Source organism: Culex pipiens, chromosome 1, assembly GCF_016801865.2.
Source record: "Culex pipiens pallens isolate TS chromosome 1, TS_CPP_V2, whole genome shotgun sequence".
NCBI lineage: Eukaryota > Metazoa > Arthropoda > Insecta > Diptera > Culicidae > Culex > Culex pipiens.
In genome coordinates this window covers 114,698,108-114,713,686 of record NC_068937.1, presented here as the reverse complement: position 1 = coordinate 114,713,686, position 15,579 = coordinate 114,698,108, and the positions used below count along the sequence as shown (strand labels likewise).

At 43.4% G+C, this 15,579-nt stretch overlaps 3 protein-coding genes across 4 annotated transcripts; all 3 read right to left on the bottom strand.

The window, feature by feature from the left end:
• Positions 1 to 12,467, bottom strand: LOC120427154 (uncharacterized). Of its 2 annotated transcripts, XM_052710350.1 has the most exons (13): positions 12,120 to 12,467; positions 11,580 to 11,855; positions 11,234 to 11,518; positions 8,121 to 8,438; positions 7,919 to 8,064; positions 6,973 to 7,843; positions 2,692 to 2,919; positions 2,387 to 2,599; positions 2,096 to 2,323; positions 1,594 to 1,854; positions 1,327 to 1,533; positions 961 to 1,269; positions 1 to 902 (listed from the first exon to the last, which is right to left on the bottom strand). In XM_052710350.1, exons 1-13 carry the CDS (start codon positions 12,359 to 12,361, stop codon positions 143 to 145), a joined length of 4,344 nt encoding a protein of 1,447 aa, XP_052566310.1. In that variant the 5' UTR covers positions 12,362 to 12,467; the 3' UTR covers positions 1 to 142. The 2 variants fall into 2 exon arrangements, with proteins under 2 accessions (XP_052566310.1, XP_039447945.1); XM_039592011.2 differs by having other exon boundaries at positions 6,973 to 8,064.
• LOC120427155 (jerky protein homolog-like) lies at positions 8,806 to 11,227 on the bottom strand. Its single transcript, XM_039592012.2, has 2 exons — positions 9,724 to 11,227; positions 8,806 to 9,663 (listed from the first exon to the last, which is right to left on the bottom strand). The coding sequence occupies exons 1-2, from the start codon at positions 10,669 to 10,671 to the stop codon at positions 8,920 to 8,922; spliced, it is 1,692 nt and encodes a 563-aa protein (XP_039447946.1). The 5' UTR covers positions 10,672 to 11,227; the 3' UTR covers positions 8,806 to 8,919.
• A 612-nt stretch (positions 12,468 to 13,079) lies between the features above and the next one.
• LOC120427165 (uncharacterized) lies at positions 13,080 to 15,579 on the bottom strand. The gene is made up of 4 exons (XM_039592024.2): positions 15,414 to 15,579; positions 14,712 to 15,353; positions 14,151 to 14,657; positions 13,080 to 14,090 (listed from the first exon to the last, which is right to left on the bottom strand). Exons 1-4 carry the CDS (start codon positions 15,488 to 15,490, stop codon positions 13,145 to 13,147), a joined length of 2,172 nt encoding a protein of 723 aa, XP_039447958.1. The 5' UTR covers positions 15,491 to 15,579; the 3' UTR covers positions 13,080 to 13,144.

Sequence of the window (15,579 nt, the reverse complement as noted above, 5' to 3'; positions counted from 1 at the left end):
AACGGAATCGATGCATTGGTATTTATCTCGCTAGGAGTGAGCCAGAAGGTTGGTTCAAGTGTTTCTTTCTGAGTGGAAACACATGACTTTCCTATTGGATTTTATTTTCATCTCAAACGAGCTCAAATCTGACCAAATCCCACTAGGACTGCTTCAAAACCGACATCAGCGCCAGCTGTGCCGGATCGGTAAGGCCGTGGAAGGTTTTAAGATGCCGCCGGAACAGTAGCATGCCCATAAAAAATTGCGGACAATTTGGCATGGTACAGTAAACTTTCTGCTTCTGTGGTGCGTCGGGATTGTGGTATCGTTTACGGTGCACGCTGAGTCCAGACCTGTGTGGCAGTACCGTGTCGCAGTCGGTGCACTTGAAGTGCTTTCGAACGATCACAGGAGGCTTGGCGGCGGTGTGCTTTTCCTTGTAGTGTTGTATCATGGTTTGGGCTGAGTTGAATTTTACGCCGCACTCGCAACACGGGAACGTGTGATTTGCCGAATCCTCCGGCGCGGAATGGTCATTGCTTGGGTCTACGGTAATTTCCGGTGGAGTTTGATCTTCACCTTCGTCCGTATCTGAGGGTAGTTCGTCTTTGATTTCGATCTCGCTTGGGTCTTTCACGGAATCGTTCTGCGGCGCATAGCTAGGCAACAACTTCCCCCGGACCGCATTGTCCAGCGTGCGGCACCGCTGACGGAAGTGTTGAATGTCGTCGAGCTTTTGGACGCACTCGCTGCAGATCGAGGCAAACGGTTCCGCTGTGACGTTTAGATCGATGCCCGCACAGGTCGCGATCTGCTCCGCCAGGGTTCTGTCGTCAAGGTCGCTCAAGGTAAAGACCGGTGTCAGTGGCAGGACAACGGAGAAGCACAGTCGACAGTAGGTCGAGGGGTCTTCGTGGGGACTGAAAGAAAAAAAATGTTGGTAGCGCATCTGAAACCTTGTTACGATGGAAGCCTTACATGTCTATTTGTTGCTCGACATCTTCCTGTTCTAAGGGATTCTCGTACGCAACGTACGGCTCATCAGCCGACTCTTCCTCCGATCCGCCATCGACTTCCATCGTCGGAGAACGAGTGACTTCAACCAAAAATTCGTTTTCTTCCGCCTCATCTGGGTGGTATTTGCAAAAGTGTCGTAGGAAATCTCGCGACGAAAATTTCTCCATCACAAAATCGCACGGTTTCGACGGGTTGATTCCGCATCGCAGCTTTTGTTCCGTTTTGATGACGTGCTGCATAATTTGCGAGCTCAGTACGAAATGTCGGGGTCTGAAAGATGCCATGAATTGAATTGATTGGTACAAGTATGGGGTTTCAACTCGTTACTTGAATTCTTCGGCTGTTCTGAAGAACCGCTTGGCCCTCGCTTCTTCTGGGTGTACTGTACGGAAATGACGCAGATAGTCCATTAAATTGAACGTATTCTGGCTGAAAGGACAGTTTTCGCTAGCGTTGATCCGACAATGCGTTCCAATCTCATCCGTAGCAGTGCATTCGAACACCATTCTTTGAAACGTCGAATTACCGAATGGACTGCAAATTCGGGAATGATTAATAAACCAATAAAATTTAAATTAAATTCATAAACCTTACCCCAATGGTTTGTTCCTCCTGGTTTCCGTTTGATCATGCGTGAGACCCTTCTCACTGGCGATCCCACCTCGCCCATGATCTTCGGTAAATCCCTTCCGTGTTGCTTCTTCGTTGTGCTTTTGAAAGAAATGCAGTCTGAACTTTTGCTTGGAAAAGCTCCGCTGGAAGAACGTGCAGCCCGCAACCAGCCGACAGTACGCGCCATTTTCATCTTTCGCGACACATTCCTTCCACAGTTTTTCAAATTTCTCTGCTCGCATTCTATAGTAAAGTGGAATTTGGATAAGGAGATACTAGACTATGGCAAACAAACAAAATCGCTCTTTTTGACAGTTTGGTAGTTTTCCTGCGTTGTTTGCAGAAACGTCAGCGTGCATAAATTTTGCTTTGTTTGCAAGATTGGCAAACTATCAAACCGAAAAAGTGTGAGTTTGTTTGTCACATTCTTATACCTCCTTGAGATCAACTGAACAAACCAACTTCAACGCTCTCTAATACCAACCTCTTCTCGATCTGTGTCAGCACCTCATCGTGCACCTTGTGGAAACCCTTCTCAACCGATTCCTTGGGATGCTTGCGCCGAAAGTGTCGCTCAAAATTACTCGGTAAAAACTTCTTTTGCACGTACGGACAATATCCGGCAATCCGGCAGTGCACTCCTTCGTCGTTCACCTCGGTATTTTTAAACACCATATCTCGGTGACTGTGCTGCGCCGATCTACGACCCCCGCTGTAAAAAAAAAAATATATATCACATCTCAATCCAAACCCATCGTCGAACGCTAATCCCTACCAAGCTGCTTCGGTTTTGTCCTGACATCTGGCGAACGCTTCGAAGAACCCGCGCTCTTCGGCCTCATCCGGATGCACCTTACGGAAGTGGCGCGCAAAGTTGTGCGCGTTGAAGTTTTGCTGACTGTACGTACAGTCGGACTCGCGGTTGATCTGGCAGTAGGTCACGTTCTGTTCCTCGCGAACGCACTCTTCAACCAACTCGGTGGTACTTCTGAGAAGGAGGGGGGGAAAAACACCCGTTTAGTTCAGGCCAGTCCCACTGCCCGAATAGTTAACCGCAAAGATGATTCTTTGTAAACTTACTTCGGATTGCTGTTGGAAGAAGATTGCCTACGAAAAGCTTCCGCTTCTTGCTCTTGGAAGAAACCATGCCTAAGAGACGCTTCACGATGGGCGCTGCGAAAATGTCGCTCAAAGCTGCCCTTTATTAGGCGCGTCTGTTGGTAATCGCAATCGCGTCCGTTTTCTATCGCACAGTGGAAAGCACGCCCCTCTTTCCGGATAAATTCAAGGATACTGCCGCTATGATTCCTGAAAACAAGCGGACCATTTAATGTTTCTTATCAAGAGTTTTTTTTTCAATGTCCCATATGCATTTTGAGCAAGTTGAGAAAAAGAGCTTCGAAGTTTGAAAAAATGTTTATCATGAATTTCAAACATACAAGCATTTCTTTGAAAAAATATTGAACAGAGATCTTTAACATGATTTTCATTATGCTTTTGATATTTTTGTATTAAAGTTTGTCTTGATTTTTCTCTTTCGATTGTTATTCCAGCATCTAACTGAAAATTGACCAAAATGCATATAGAGATATCCACGCGCGAGAGTGTGTTAGTGTTTAACAAAATTACACTCAGACATAGGCAAATCGAGTAGAATAATTCGTCTGTCAAAATCAGCTGTGTCCTTTGTTATACCACGAGCACGTGGTAAACAGCTGGTTTTTATAGGCCAGTTCGGCTACTCGATTTGCCTATGTCTGCGTAAAAATAGTGTAAACAAAATCAGCTGCTTGGAATTCAGCCAATCACAATCGATCAAAACCAAAACAATACTTTAAATACAAATACTAACACAGAATTATGGTGTGCGTGAGAGAAATCGTGGAGATCTCTATGGGACATTCATGCGAACAGGGGCTGTAAAGGCGGTTTCAAAAACAAAAAAAAAAAAAAAATTAAAACTGTAGAAACATTCGCTATTAGGAATTTTGCTAGATACTTCCAAATTTTTAGATTATTTGGTAAGACGACCGAAATTGTAAAAGCAATTTAAAAAAAAAATTCAGCAATTTTAAAAATTTCAAAATATAAATTAAATATAAAATATTAATATAAATAAATTGTAAATCTCAAAGTGTTTTGAAAATTAAAAAAAAATCAAGATCTTTATTCGCAATTCGCAATTTTCAGTGTAAGAACGGGCCTTGACCGATCTTATGCACTAGGTTCCCGACGAACACGCACTGCCCTTACACCTACATCTCACCCTTGCTCTGAGTCAGTACGAGCAGCACGCTAGAACACGCTTTGAGTGTTCGTGCCAGGCATGCACACCTTCTTTTCCGGTTACGCATTTTAACTCGGCCGGGGGTGGTACATTACGTAGGGTTTGATGTAAGTATAAGCGCCTAACCATTTAAAGTGTGCCTAACAACTTTCATTAAAGCAAAAACTGTTATATTTTTAGTTTGAATTCAAAAACTAATTGTTATTTACTGTGTATTGTTTTCTCCTGAAATCTTCCCTATTGTTGAGTCGTGTTAATATGTTGCTATTTCTTCTGTCGCGGTGTTTTGTTACAATATTTTGGTCCTAAGCATTTTAAAAAAGTTTTTCAAAAGTATAATAGTAATATTTGTGTTAATCCTTTAATCATTCCATAAATTGAGTAAGGGCTCGAACCTCACTTGCTTAAGAAAAAGGTGAAGTTTCAAAACAATGGACAGTGAAGGAAATATACTATGTAACGAATCAATAATAAAAGAAAGATAATAATTTATGAAGTAGATAAGGAAATTAACAATAGTTAATAAATAGAGGTAACAAACAAGCTTAGATTTATTGAGGGCAACTTACAGGGAAGATGAGAAATTATTCAAATAGATAAATAAAGAAAGGCACAAAATTGACATCGCTGCCAAATTAAGGGAAAGAAGATAGTTTGTTACAGCAGCATCAATTGGTAAAATAGAGTGAAAAAGCGTTGAGAAATAAGAGAATCAAATAAGTAAAATCGAAATCAAATGGAGGATAGTAAACAGAAGCCGCGTTAGCAAATCAGTGAAACAAAATAAACAGAAGATAGGTGGTAGCAGAGAATGAAGAGAAGAGAAACCCCGTTGTGCGATGTTTCAGGTACATCCACAGCAGTTGACTCAACATACTGCGAATCAAAACAATACCGTCTACAATCACAAATTACTACTTCCCTTTCCCACATTGACGCGCCCCTTTCTTTTAGCCGCCTCTACTCTGACCCTCGCTGGTCAAAGGTTTACGAGTCGTTTCCACAGGCCACCAGCTAGGTTACACCTTGTCATCATGATGACTAAACCAAGCCAACGTGGAGGTAAGAAAATAGGACACTTGCAAGGAACCAGAGCCATGCTGTTTTGTCCAAACAGCACTACGGATGTGGTTGGGCTCCTCCCGCGATGTTCCTCGCCTGGGTGTTGTCAACCGACGAGTATCATCAGTATCATGCACCCTTGGCCTGCATAAATAAAGAAAAGGCAGATGATAACAAAATTGACATCGCTGCCAAATTAAGGGAAAGCAGAAAGTATATTACAGCAGCATCAATTGGTAAAATAGAGTGAAAAAGCGTTGAGAAATAAGAGAATCAAATAAGTAAAATCGAAATCAAATAGAGGATAGTAAACAGAAGCCACGTTAGAAAATCAAAGAAACAAAATAAACAGAAGATAGGTGGTAGCTGAGAATGAAGAGAAGAGAAACCCCGTTGTGCGATGTTTCAGGTACATCCATAGCAGTTGACTCAACATACTACGAATCAAAACAATACCGTCTACAATCACAAATTACTTCCCTTTCCCACATTGTCGCGCCCCTTTCTTTTAGCCGTCTCGACTTTGACTTTGGTCAAAGGTTTACGATCCGTTTCCACAGGCCACCAGCTAGGTCATCATGAAAACCAAGCCAACGTGGAGGTAAGAAAATAGGACACTTGCAAGGAACCAGAGCTATACTGTCTTGATCAAGTATGATCTTACAGGACTACGGACGTAGTCAGTGACGCTCCTTCCAGGATGTTCCTCGCCTGAGCGTCAACTGAAGAGGTATCATCAGCATCATTCGCACTTGGCCTGCAAAAAAAAAAAAAAAAAAAAAAAAAAAAAAAAAAAAAAAAAAAAAAAAAAAAAAAAAAAAAAAAAAAAAAAAATCAAGATCTTTATAAATAAAAAAAGTTTCAAAATGTTAAAAAAATTAAAAAGGTAAAAAAAGCAAAACATTAGAAAAGGGTTTTAAAATACATTTTACACCTGCCCTTATGTTTAGCAATAATTAGTTTTCTAAATATCTAAGTATTGAGGTTGACATATACTTTTAAAAATATTTGTAACGGCAAAAAAACGGATTTCAAAAATTTAAAGTTTTAAAAAAATAAGATTTCTTAAAATCAAAAAATCAAATTATTAGCTCAGCAGCATTGCCTTTGCGTTCTCGATTGCGAGATTCCTACTCGAAACTAAGAGTCTTTTTACACCTTAACTTCCATCCACCACGGGATTCGAACTGACGACCATTGGATTGTTAGTCCAACTGCCTACCAGCGACTCCACCGAGACAGGTCCCAGGGAGACCACTCCTACACCTGGATTGAGCTAACGACCTAACCATCTAGGTTAGACCGGGGCCAACATTTACTTCCCCTTGGAGGGAAGGTGTGATCAGACAAATCTCGTCTCGAAAAATGTCACCGGGATTTTCTGGGATCGAACCCAGGCCGACTGGGTGAGAGGCAACTACGCTTACCCCTACACCAAGTTCAAAATATACAAAAATTACAAAAAGTCCATTTATTTCAGAATTTCTTAAATTTAAAAATTGTTTCTTAAATTAAACCAATCAAATTGTCTAAATATTGAAAAAAAAAGAAAATTTTCAAAGTAAAAAATAAAAAAAAAGTTTTTTTTAAGATTAATAAATTTAACATTTTGTTTTTGGTTCAAGATTTCAGAAATCTTGAAATCTTCAAAAATATATTTATATATAACTTTAAAATTGCTGAACTTATATTTTTAAATTTAAAAAAAAAATCTGAAATCTTAGATTTTTTATTAAAGTTCCAGTAAAAGTTTAAATTTTGAAAGATATAAAAATTTTCTTATATTTAAAATTCTCGAGAATTAAAAAGTAAAAATATTAAAATTTCAACGCTTCCAGATTTTTTTTATAATTGGAAAAAGTCTTGGAAAAGTAAAAAATATATTTAAAATAAAAAAAATAAGATCTTTAAAAATATCTAGAAGTAAAACAAAAGGAAAATCAAAGAAAACTAAAAAAATACTATTTTTTTTTTTCATTTGAATGATTTTAAAAAGGGGTTTTATATCTTACCCATAAGAACCAGACTCTGATGCGGTTGTCTCGTAGTCAACATTGCTGACCGAATCGTTCTCGACACCATCGTCCTCTTGCGCAATGCCAATCCCTTCGTTCGCAGCTTCGCCGCGCTGATCCACCTCGGATAGAGGATCGACCTCTTGCTTGATCGAAGCTACCGGAAGTGAATCGAAAATGTCCAATTCCTCTTTTACGACGACACTTGCCTCGAGCGGCGGCGGCGGTGGCGCCGCGACGGCGTTTTCAGATTCGTTCCTTGTGTTGTCGGATTTCCCCAGCATCGACTCATGGAACGAAAATCCGTGCTCTTCAAATGCGCTCGGGTGCTTCTTGTAAAAGTGTCTAGCGAAATTAAACGGAATGTACACCTTCTGGGAGTAGATGCAGCCCGACTCGGGCCGGATGTGGCATCTCGCGCCAACGCCCTCTTTCGTGACGAACTTGTCCACCAAGGCGCGAACCGAGTTGCGTTTTGTGGGAGAGGGGATTGTAGCTGGACCATCAAGAACACCGGTTGATTGCTCAGCTTCTTCGAACCCATGTGCCAAAGCTGCGTCCGCATGTTTCCGGATGAAATGGTTCACGAAACGGTATCTGTTACCGATGTGAAGCAACGGTTCGTAGTACGCACATCCCGACGGCGGCTGAATGTTGCACAGGTATCTTGTCCGGCCTGAACTTGCCTTTCGCCGTACGGTAAAGTTCGGAACTTTCTCAGCTAGTTCCAGTTTGTGGGGATCGACAATGACTGGTTGCCGCTTTGTATTGCCGTCATGGCGGCCGCACTCCTCGACCATGTCGCAGAGTTTGCCCTTCCTTTTTTCAGTCTTGATATGGGGACGCAGTTTGAAGAATCCCTTCTCGTCTGCAACGTTTGGATGCTTCAGCCGGAAGTGACGGCTAAAGTTCGATGGGTTATATATCGTCTGTCTGAACTTACATTGGGAGTGTTTGTCGATCTGGCAGTAGGTGAAGCTGCCTTCATGTCGGACACATTCGTTGACCATGTCACTGAGTCTCCCCATTTGCTTTACTTTTTTGGTCTTACTGGACGCTTCCTTGGCCTTGGAAACGCGTTTTTGTGTACTGTTAGAAAAATGATGATCATCAAATCAGTAATCCTCAAGATTCATTTTACAAACCTCTGAATTGTTGGTGTGAAGAACCCTCTTCGTCTGGCCTCTTCCGTATGCACCCGACAAATGTGTCGGAAGAAGTTGTCATAATGAACCTGAACTTGGTAGAAGTGGCAGTTCTTGCCATCGTCGATGGCACAACAGGTGATGTCTCCTTCCTTTCGGATGCATTCCGTCACCAAATCCTTAACTTTTCTCGCATACATCATTCGTTGATACACTTCTTGTTTGACCTGGTGTATGCTGTTGTCTCCAGACTCACTATCAGAAGCTTCCACATGCTGATCGACAGATTCCACTGTCGCGCCAGACTGCTCCGTTGCCCTAAAACATTCGTTGATCTTTACTTGAGAAATACATTTGAAACAGATTAACGTGTTTTGGTATGCAAATTATACACTAAGCGAAAAAAATAATCTTCGAGCTAAATTTTAACTTATGCCATCTACATAATATTTTTTTTCAGTCTTCTTGAGAGATAAAGTAGACAGCCGGTATTCAAAGTCAGCATCGTAACACGTCTAGGTCTTTCGGAAGTTTTTCAATACAGCAGTTGTTCGGTAACTGGGCGTTGTTTAACTGGGCTGCTTTTTAACTGGGCGTTCGATAGGTGGGCTGTAGCCCAGTTAAAAAGCAGTTAAACGTCAAGTTTGAACGTCAAATCAATAAACGTCAAATGTAACGAGGGGTGAGCAACTGTAATTCTAAAAATAAGAAAATAAACAAGCATTTTTCGGAATTCAACTTTTTTTATTTTTTTAGAACGATAGTCAAACAAAGAATCAAAACAAACTTTAACAGTGAATTAAAGCGCTCGCTTGCGCCATTCAATTTCAATCAATTTCGTGCGCAAAGCCTTTAGGCGACTTAAATCAGCGGCATCATTGCGGACAAAGCTCATGAGACAGTCCACTGCCTTCATGGCGTCCGGAAATTCCGGTTCGAGGGGGAAATCGCCCACACTTCCGGATGATCGGTCAAACGATGTGTCATCCATTGATTCGCCAAGTTCGCATTCGACGGGAACTGGATCAACATCTGGATTCAAGACCGAATCGAGGATTTCCTCGTCGGAGAAAACCTCACTGGTCAGCCACGCCGGGTTGTTGTCCACATCGTACATCCGATCCCTTACCCACATATCGAACTCCTCGTCTGAAGTGGACGTTCCGGCCAATTCGTCGATAGCTGCGACCAGCTGCCGAACATCTTCCATTCCAGCATCTGCACCAGTGTCAACCTCAGCACAGTCTCCTTCGGCAGCATCACCTGTTTCGAGAGGACAAAACTCGCCATCCGGGAAGTGGTCCACAAGTTTCTTCCAAGAGTTTTGTATTGTCATCGGCGAGATTTCGTCCCAGGCCTCCGCAATCCAGTCGATGCAATCTTGAAGCGTGATCTTCTTCAGACGGTCCTCAAACTTCAGATGCTCGTTTTCTAGGATGAGCTTCAGCATCAGTTTGCGCTTATACCGAGTCTTGGTAGCATTGATCACCGCCTGGTCCATGGGCTGGCATTCCGAGGTCACATTTGGCGGGAGGAACATAACCTTAAAAAGAGAAAATATGTGATTATTATTTTCCTGAATTTGTTTTTGATTATTCATTACTTGAATGAATCCGTCATCGGAGATGAGACCGTCGACACCATCATGATGAGCTGTACAATTGTCCAGCAATAGTAAGGCTCGTGGCTCGATGCAGGAATCGGCCGAAAACTTCCGAACAGCCGGCACGAACTCCTGGTGGAACCAAGTCTTAAACAGCTGCCGCGTCATCCATGCTTTCTTGGAGCTGTAGTAAGACACCGGAAGATCTGAGGTCTTCCCCAAACATCTTGGCTTGGCCGCGGTTCCGATAAACATTAGTTTTAACTTGTGCGAGCCATCCATATTTGCGCAGGGGAGAAAAGTGTATCGCACTCGGTTCATTTTTCGTCCGGCTGGCGTTTTTTCGTTGGACAGAACAATGCTCCTTGAAGCCAGCATCTTTATGAACAGAGCCGATTCGTCCGCGTTGTATACTTGACTCATTTTCAGCTTCAAAAAAATCAGTTTCTCGAGGAACACAACCTTGAACTTGAAATAAGCCTCCTTGTCTGCAGATGCCTTTTCTCCGGCCACACGCTTCACCTGAAGACCGAACCTGTTCCGGAAACGGCGCATCCATCCGTCGGAAAAAACGAAACCATGATCCACGTAAATTCCGCGCTTCTGTAGTTCCCCGAACAACAATTCTGCCTTGGCTCGCAAAACTTCTGATGGGACGATGATGTTGGCTTCACGCTGCTGGAGAAGCCAGATGAACAAAACTTCCTCCAACAACGGGAATCTTTGACTCTTCATGGTCTTCCGGTTCAGCACGCCATGCTCGGAAAACCGTGCGAGTTTTTCACGCAGCTCCTCCTTCTGCTGAATGAACCTTGTCACGGTGGAAGAACCAACGCCGTACTTCCGGCCGAGCGCTTCGTGGGTTCCACCGTCGCTCTCAAACTCGTCGATAATCTGGACCTTCTCCACAAGCGAAAGGGTTTTTTGCTTTTTCTTTAGAGCTTGCATTGTGATATCAATGATACAGCGTATTAAGAATTGAAACAACAAAAAAACTGATCTTACTGAACGAACTGTTTGCACTTGAATGATTTCAATCTGCCAATGAAATCAACAAAACAAATAATCGAAATGTCAAATTTTTTATCGATCAACTTTGCATCGACTTTCCCCTCATTGGTTTTTGACGTTTGATCGTTCAGCCCAGTTATCGAGCAGCATTCGGTAACTGGGCTGCGTACTCAGCCCAGTTACCGAACAACTACTGTATCATCGGCATAAGCAGATAGTTGAACTGGTCTGTTGCAAATCGTGCCTCATCTGTCGATACCCGCCTTTCGCACAACTCCCTCAAATCCGATGAAAACATCGCACATGACACATAACACGATCCAAGGTAGCATTTAACCTCGTGCATAATCTGCCATAGCTGTTTGCGGTCGACCGTATCGTAAGCTGACTTGAAATCGATGAAGATGTGATGTGTGGCCACGTTGTACTCACGACATTGTTCCAGAACTTGCCACTGTGTGGGAAGAGCTTAAAGAACAAATAAATCATCTAACTTTACCTTTCTGCAAGATCCTCAGTCGACGAATCGCTTTGCATCACAACCTGCTGCTGCTGCTGCGGTGGACCATTCACGAGGGTTAAATAATCCTCACGCGAGATCCCGTGTTCAGCCGCTTCTTGCGGGTGAACCGTGTAAAAGTGTCGATAAAAGTTGTGCGAATTGAACTGCGTCTGAAAGTAAAAGCAAAACTCGGCGCTGATCCGGCACTGGTGCTTTTGCCCGTTGAGCTGGATGTGCTTCCGCACCGTGGCATCGATCCCAGACCCGGCGTCTACGGGTGTCCTGCGGAAGTCAAACATAATTAAAATGGACGCTTCGTCTGAACGTTACACCAAAGCTTTACTTAGCTTCCAGTGGGCGTTTTTGCCCAGGCTTCGCATGTCGCCGATTGACCTCGGACATTCCATGCTCGCGGGCTTTTAGCGGGTGTCGCGTAACCAAGTGGTGCAGGAATATGTGCTTTCGGAATTGTGTCTGCCGGTACGGGCATTCCGACGAGGGGTCGATGTTGCAGAGAAAGCTGCCCTCCCGCCTTACGACAAAGTCCTTCGCCCTTTCCGCGACGAGTCGTCGTTGGTGGAGAGATGGGGCAGACGCTGGAGAATCAGGCTGTGCTGGGCTGTAAATTTCAAGTTTGGTGAAATTAAATTTCTTGTCTCTTCAAAATCAGAAGAGTGAAAAAGATTGAAGAGAGTTGAAGAAAATCATTTGCAAACCTTCTCACTCACTCAGCATTACGATGCAGCAATGCCAAAACGAGAGAAGAGAAGTGTTTCTCGTTTCTCACCACTCGGTTGCTCAGTGAGAGTTGATTGATGACTTGTCAAAAGTTCGCATGATGGCGATTTTCGTGTCTCAAAAATGAATAGAAAAAATCATTTACCGTGCTTTTTTGTAACACTTCCGGAAGAAGCCCTTCTCGATGCTGGCCGTCGTATGCTCGTTCCGGAAGTGGCGAACAAAGTTGGACGGCCGCAGCAGCTTCTGCACGTACTTGCAATCGAAGCTTTCGATCCTGCAATAAAATCCGTCCTCCTTGTGCTCGATGTAGTCCCGGATTGCTGGGATCCACGAGCCCACGTACGACGCTAGATTGTTCCGTGGCTGATCCACTTTCTCTGTCATTATTTTGGCTTTAGCGATCAACCGCAACTCTTCAACTCGAACAACTTCAGCGAACTGATTGAATCAGTAAAGTTTTTGTTTGTAATTATCGCTCACGAGATGCGGTGCGCGTCTCTTCTCTCATGGGTGTTCTCTCACTGGATCTCGGCAAACGCACGTGCGATTGTGAGTGTTACATTCTGTGAGTGACCCCTTTCGAGTGTGTACATGCACTCTTAATTGTATCTATTAACTTTTACGAAATATGTACCTAATTTTTTTTTTCAAAATTTTTTATAAGTAGGGGAAATAAACCCATTTTAATCACTCTAAGCGGTTCGACCAATAATTGGGTCCTAAAATGAAGCTTAGATTGCTGATATTTTTGTTTACAGCGATAAAGCTTATTTTTCTAAGTACAATGACCCTTTGTACGACCACATAGAGTTCAAAATGGATTTTTAAATCAATTTTGAAAAATAACCTCGCGGTCCTTCTTGACAGAAAAGCTCCTACTTGACAGCTCGTTAGAAGGGGACCATAGTTGATCCATCGAAAAAATGTTGTCTTGTCAAAATTTTGTTTTGCATTAAAATGAAAAAAAGTGATCAGAAATGGTTTTTAATCGTGTTTTTTAACGTTGTGCATAAAAATTGTCATTTGGCTCAATTGGCATAATTAATATGCTGAGAAAGCGTATAGTTCCCCTACTTTTTCTCGTGAAAAATAACTAAACAAATTATTTCAACAGATTTTTATTCCAAGCTTTCAAAACACTCAAAACTAGAAACCGAACCAAATCAATCAGGGACTTCCGTTGGCACCTTCGCCATGCTGCTTCAACCAATGAACGGCGAGATCGGATTTTTTCACCATCAAGACCTCACAATCGCGGCATTTAAAGTAGGACACCCCGTTGATGACCACAGCTTGGCATACATTGTCCACCGGGCTTTCCTGGGCTATTTTCTCCTTACGATAAATTTTCGACCAGCGGTGGCTCTGCTTAAAGTGCTCCAACACGGACGGAATCGTCGGGTACAGTTTCCCACAATTCCTGCAAGCATATTGGCTCTCCTCTAGCTTAACGTACGCCTCATCAATTTTGATGCGATCAGGCACCTTTACGTTCACCTTGTTTCTAATGCCGTGCACGATTTCCAAATGATGTTTTTGGGTTTTGGGCGAGAAGAAAAAGTCTGAACATCCGGTCACTGAACACGTGATTTTGGCGGCCAGTTTCTTCCGACCAGTGTGAAACCGAACCCAGTGGCGTTTGACATTTTCGCCACTCGTTGACAAAAAGCCACAATCGGTACATTTAAAATAGATTTGATCGCGAATTGAGAGTTCGGTATAATTCCTCCGCTTTTCTGGCACCGACTGCCGACCATCATCAGTACTATTCGCAATCGTCTCAACTTGTGGAGCATCGGCGACTGGCGTGACTTCCGGTTCTCCGTCACTTTCAACCGAAAGATCCCGCTTCATTCGGCCTTGCCGCCGGACAACCGTGTCCAATGTTTCGCACAGTTGGCGGAATCGTTGAATATCGTCCAGCTTTTGCGTGCACTCGTAGCAAATCGAGCTGGGGAAATCGGTTCGGGCGCAAAGTCGAATGTTGGTACAGTTGCTTATCAGCTCAACCAAACCGCCACCGTCGATGTCCTCCGGTCCGGCGAAGATAGGCCGCAGGGGTTGCGCGATTGAGAAGCACAAGCGACAATACGATGAAGGGTCATCGCTTGGACTAAAAAAGGAAACAAACAAATCAAACTAAATGGCTGAGTTCTGAAAAGGACATTCTTACGTTGTCAGTCTTAAATCATCATCGCTTGGTGATGTGATGAATTCTTCCGCTGTTTCCATTGGAACTGGCGTAGGTTCACGTTCACTGTGTTCTTCACTAGCAAAGAACCCCTTCGCGCGGGCCTCCACGGGGTGATGAAGACTAAAATGGCAGTAGAAGCTTCCCGGTACAAATCCCCGTTGCTTGTACCTGCAATCCGAGTTGCTGATCCGGCAGCGCACGATACCGTTCCGAGTTCGTACAACGTTTGCCTCCACCAGTTGCAAGTACTTAAGCGGAAGGGATTCTTGATCTGAGTCTGCACGTATCAAACGTTGTGTTGTTTTGAACAGTCTATACTGGCCAGCTTCGGTTGGATGCTCCTCGCAGAAATGTCTGCGGAGTTTTTCAACGTTAAAGATCTTTACACTGTAATCGCACTGCGAGTGGCCAATGCTGCAATGATAGCGTGTTCCGTCAAACGTGACCTTACTTCGGACCGTGTTTTTGATCCTTGCGTTACGATTTCTTAAAAATAATAAATTATTATTACATGTTTTCATTTATAGTAGAGCATCTTACATAAACTTGACTTTCTTCTTCAGGCAAATATCCTCTCTGCGGAATCCATCGAAATATCCGTTATCGAATGCTTTCACCGGATGCATGTCCCGAAAGTGCCGCGCAAAGTTATTCGGAAACATTTTCAGCTGAAAGTAAAGGCACGTCGAGCCCTCAATTCGGCAACGATACCCATCCTCGTCGATGCTCACGTGGTTCAACACCTTTTTCGTTAATTGTGCTACCTTGCTGCGACCATTGGTACACGTCGAAATCATACGGTTTGTTCGTTTGACCCCCGAAAGTCCAACAAACTCAGCGAAAGCAACGTGCGCCTCACAAATATGTCGCAACAGTGCTCTGGATTCGAACCTTTCCTGGGAAAAGCAACACGGGACGTCATTTTCCTGCAACCTACAGCTCACTTGGCCCGAGCCGTCCTGCTCCACGCAGCCATTTATGACCTCCAGAAGAGTCTTTGTGCCGTTGAAATCGGTGGTCTCGAACAAGGTCGGAACCGCGTCCCATTTCAAGTACCGATTCTCCACCAATGCTTCCGGCTCGAAATGACGCTCGCACACCTCGGTGAACTCCGTCAGCGGGCCCTGGAAAGCTTCGATGCTGTCGCACCATTTCCGGCGAACGTCCGTGTCGTTTGGGAACCTGGAAAAGATTAAGTTTGAACATTCCAACAACTTTTTTCTTTAAAAAGAAAAGACTCACTCAAAAAACAGAACACCGCCAGAGCCGTCTGTTGGATCTTTGGCAGAAACGCAACCCAAAATCAGACACTTTATCATTTTGAATTCTTGTAAAAAAAAAGCAGGTTTTAATAAAAGATTAAAAAATGCGCGCCACAGCGAACGATTCTCAGCTGCGAAACTGAAAA

Bases quoted from the DNA above. Each gene is read 5' to 3' on its own strand.
- LOC120427165 (XM_039592024.2), bottom strand. From the start codon at position 15,490: ATGATAAAGTGTCTGATTTTGGGTTGCGTTTCTGCCAAAGATCCAACA. The intron at 15,354-15,413 runs GTGAGTCTTTTC...AATCTTTTCCAG, and splicing joins GGCGGTGTTCTGTTTTTTGA to GTTCCCAAACGACACGGACG. The intron at 14,658-14,711 runs GTAAGATGCTCT...ATTATTTTTAAG, and splicing joins AAGAAGAAAGTCAAGTTTAT to AAATCGTAACGCAAGGATCA.
- LOC120427154 (XM_039592011.2), bottom strand. From the start codon at position 12,361: ATGACAGAGAAAGTGGATCAGCCACGGAACAATCTAGCGTCGTACGTG. The intron at 8,439-11,233 runs GTAAAGTTAGAT...CGAATGTTTTAG, and splicing joins ACTGAGGATCTTGCAGAAAG to GGCAACGGAGCAGTCTGGCG. The intron at 1,270-1,326 runs GTAACGAGTTGA...GGCATCTTTCAG, and splicing joins AGAACAGCCGAAGAATTCAA to ACCCCGACATTTCGTACTGA.
- LOC120427155 (XM_039592012.2), bottom strand. From the start codon at position 10,671: ATGCAAGCTCTAAAGAAAAAGCAAAAAACCCTTTCGCTTGTGGAGAAG. The intron at 9,664-9,723 runs GTAATGAATAAT...TCTCTTTTTAAG, and splicing joins CCGATGACGGATTCATTCAA to GTTATGTTCCTCCCGCCAAA.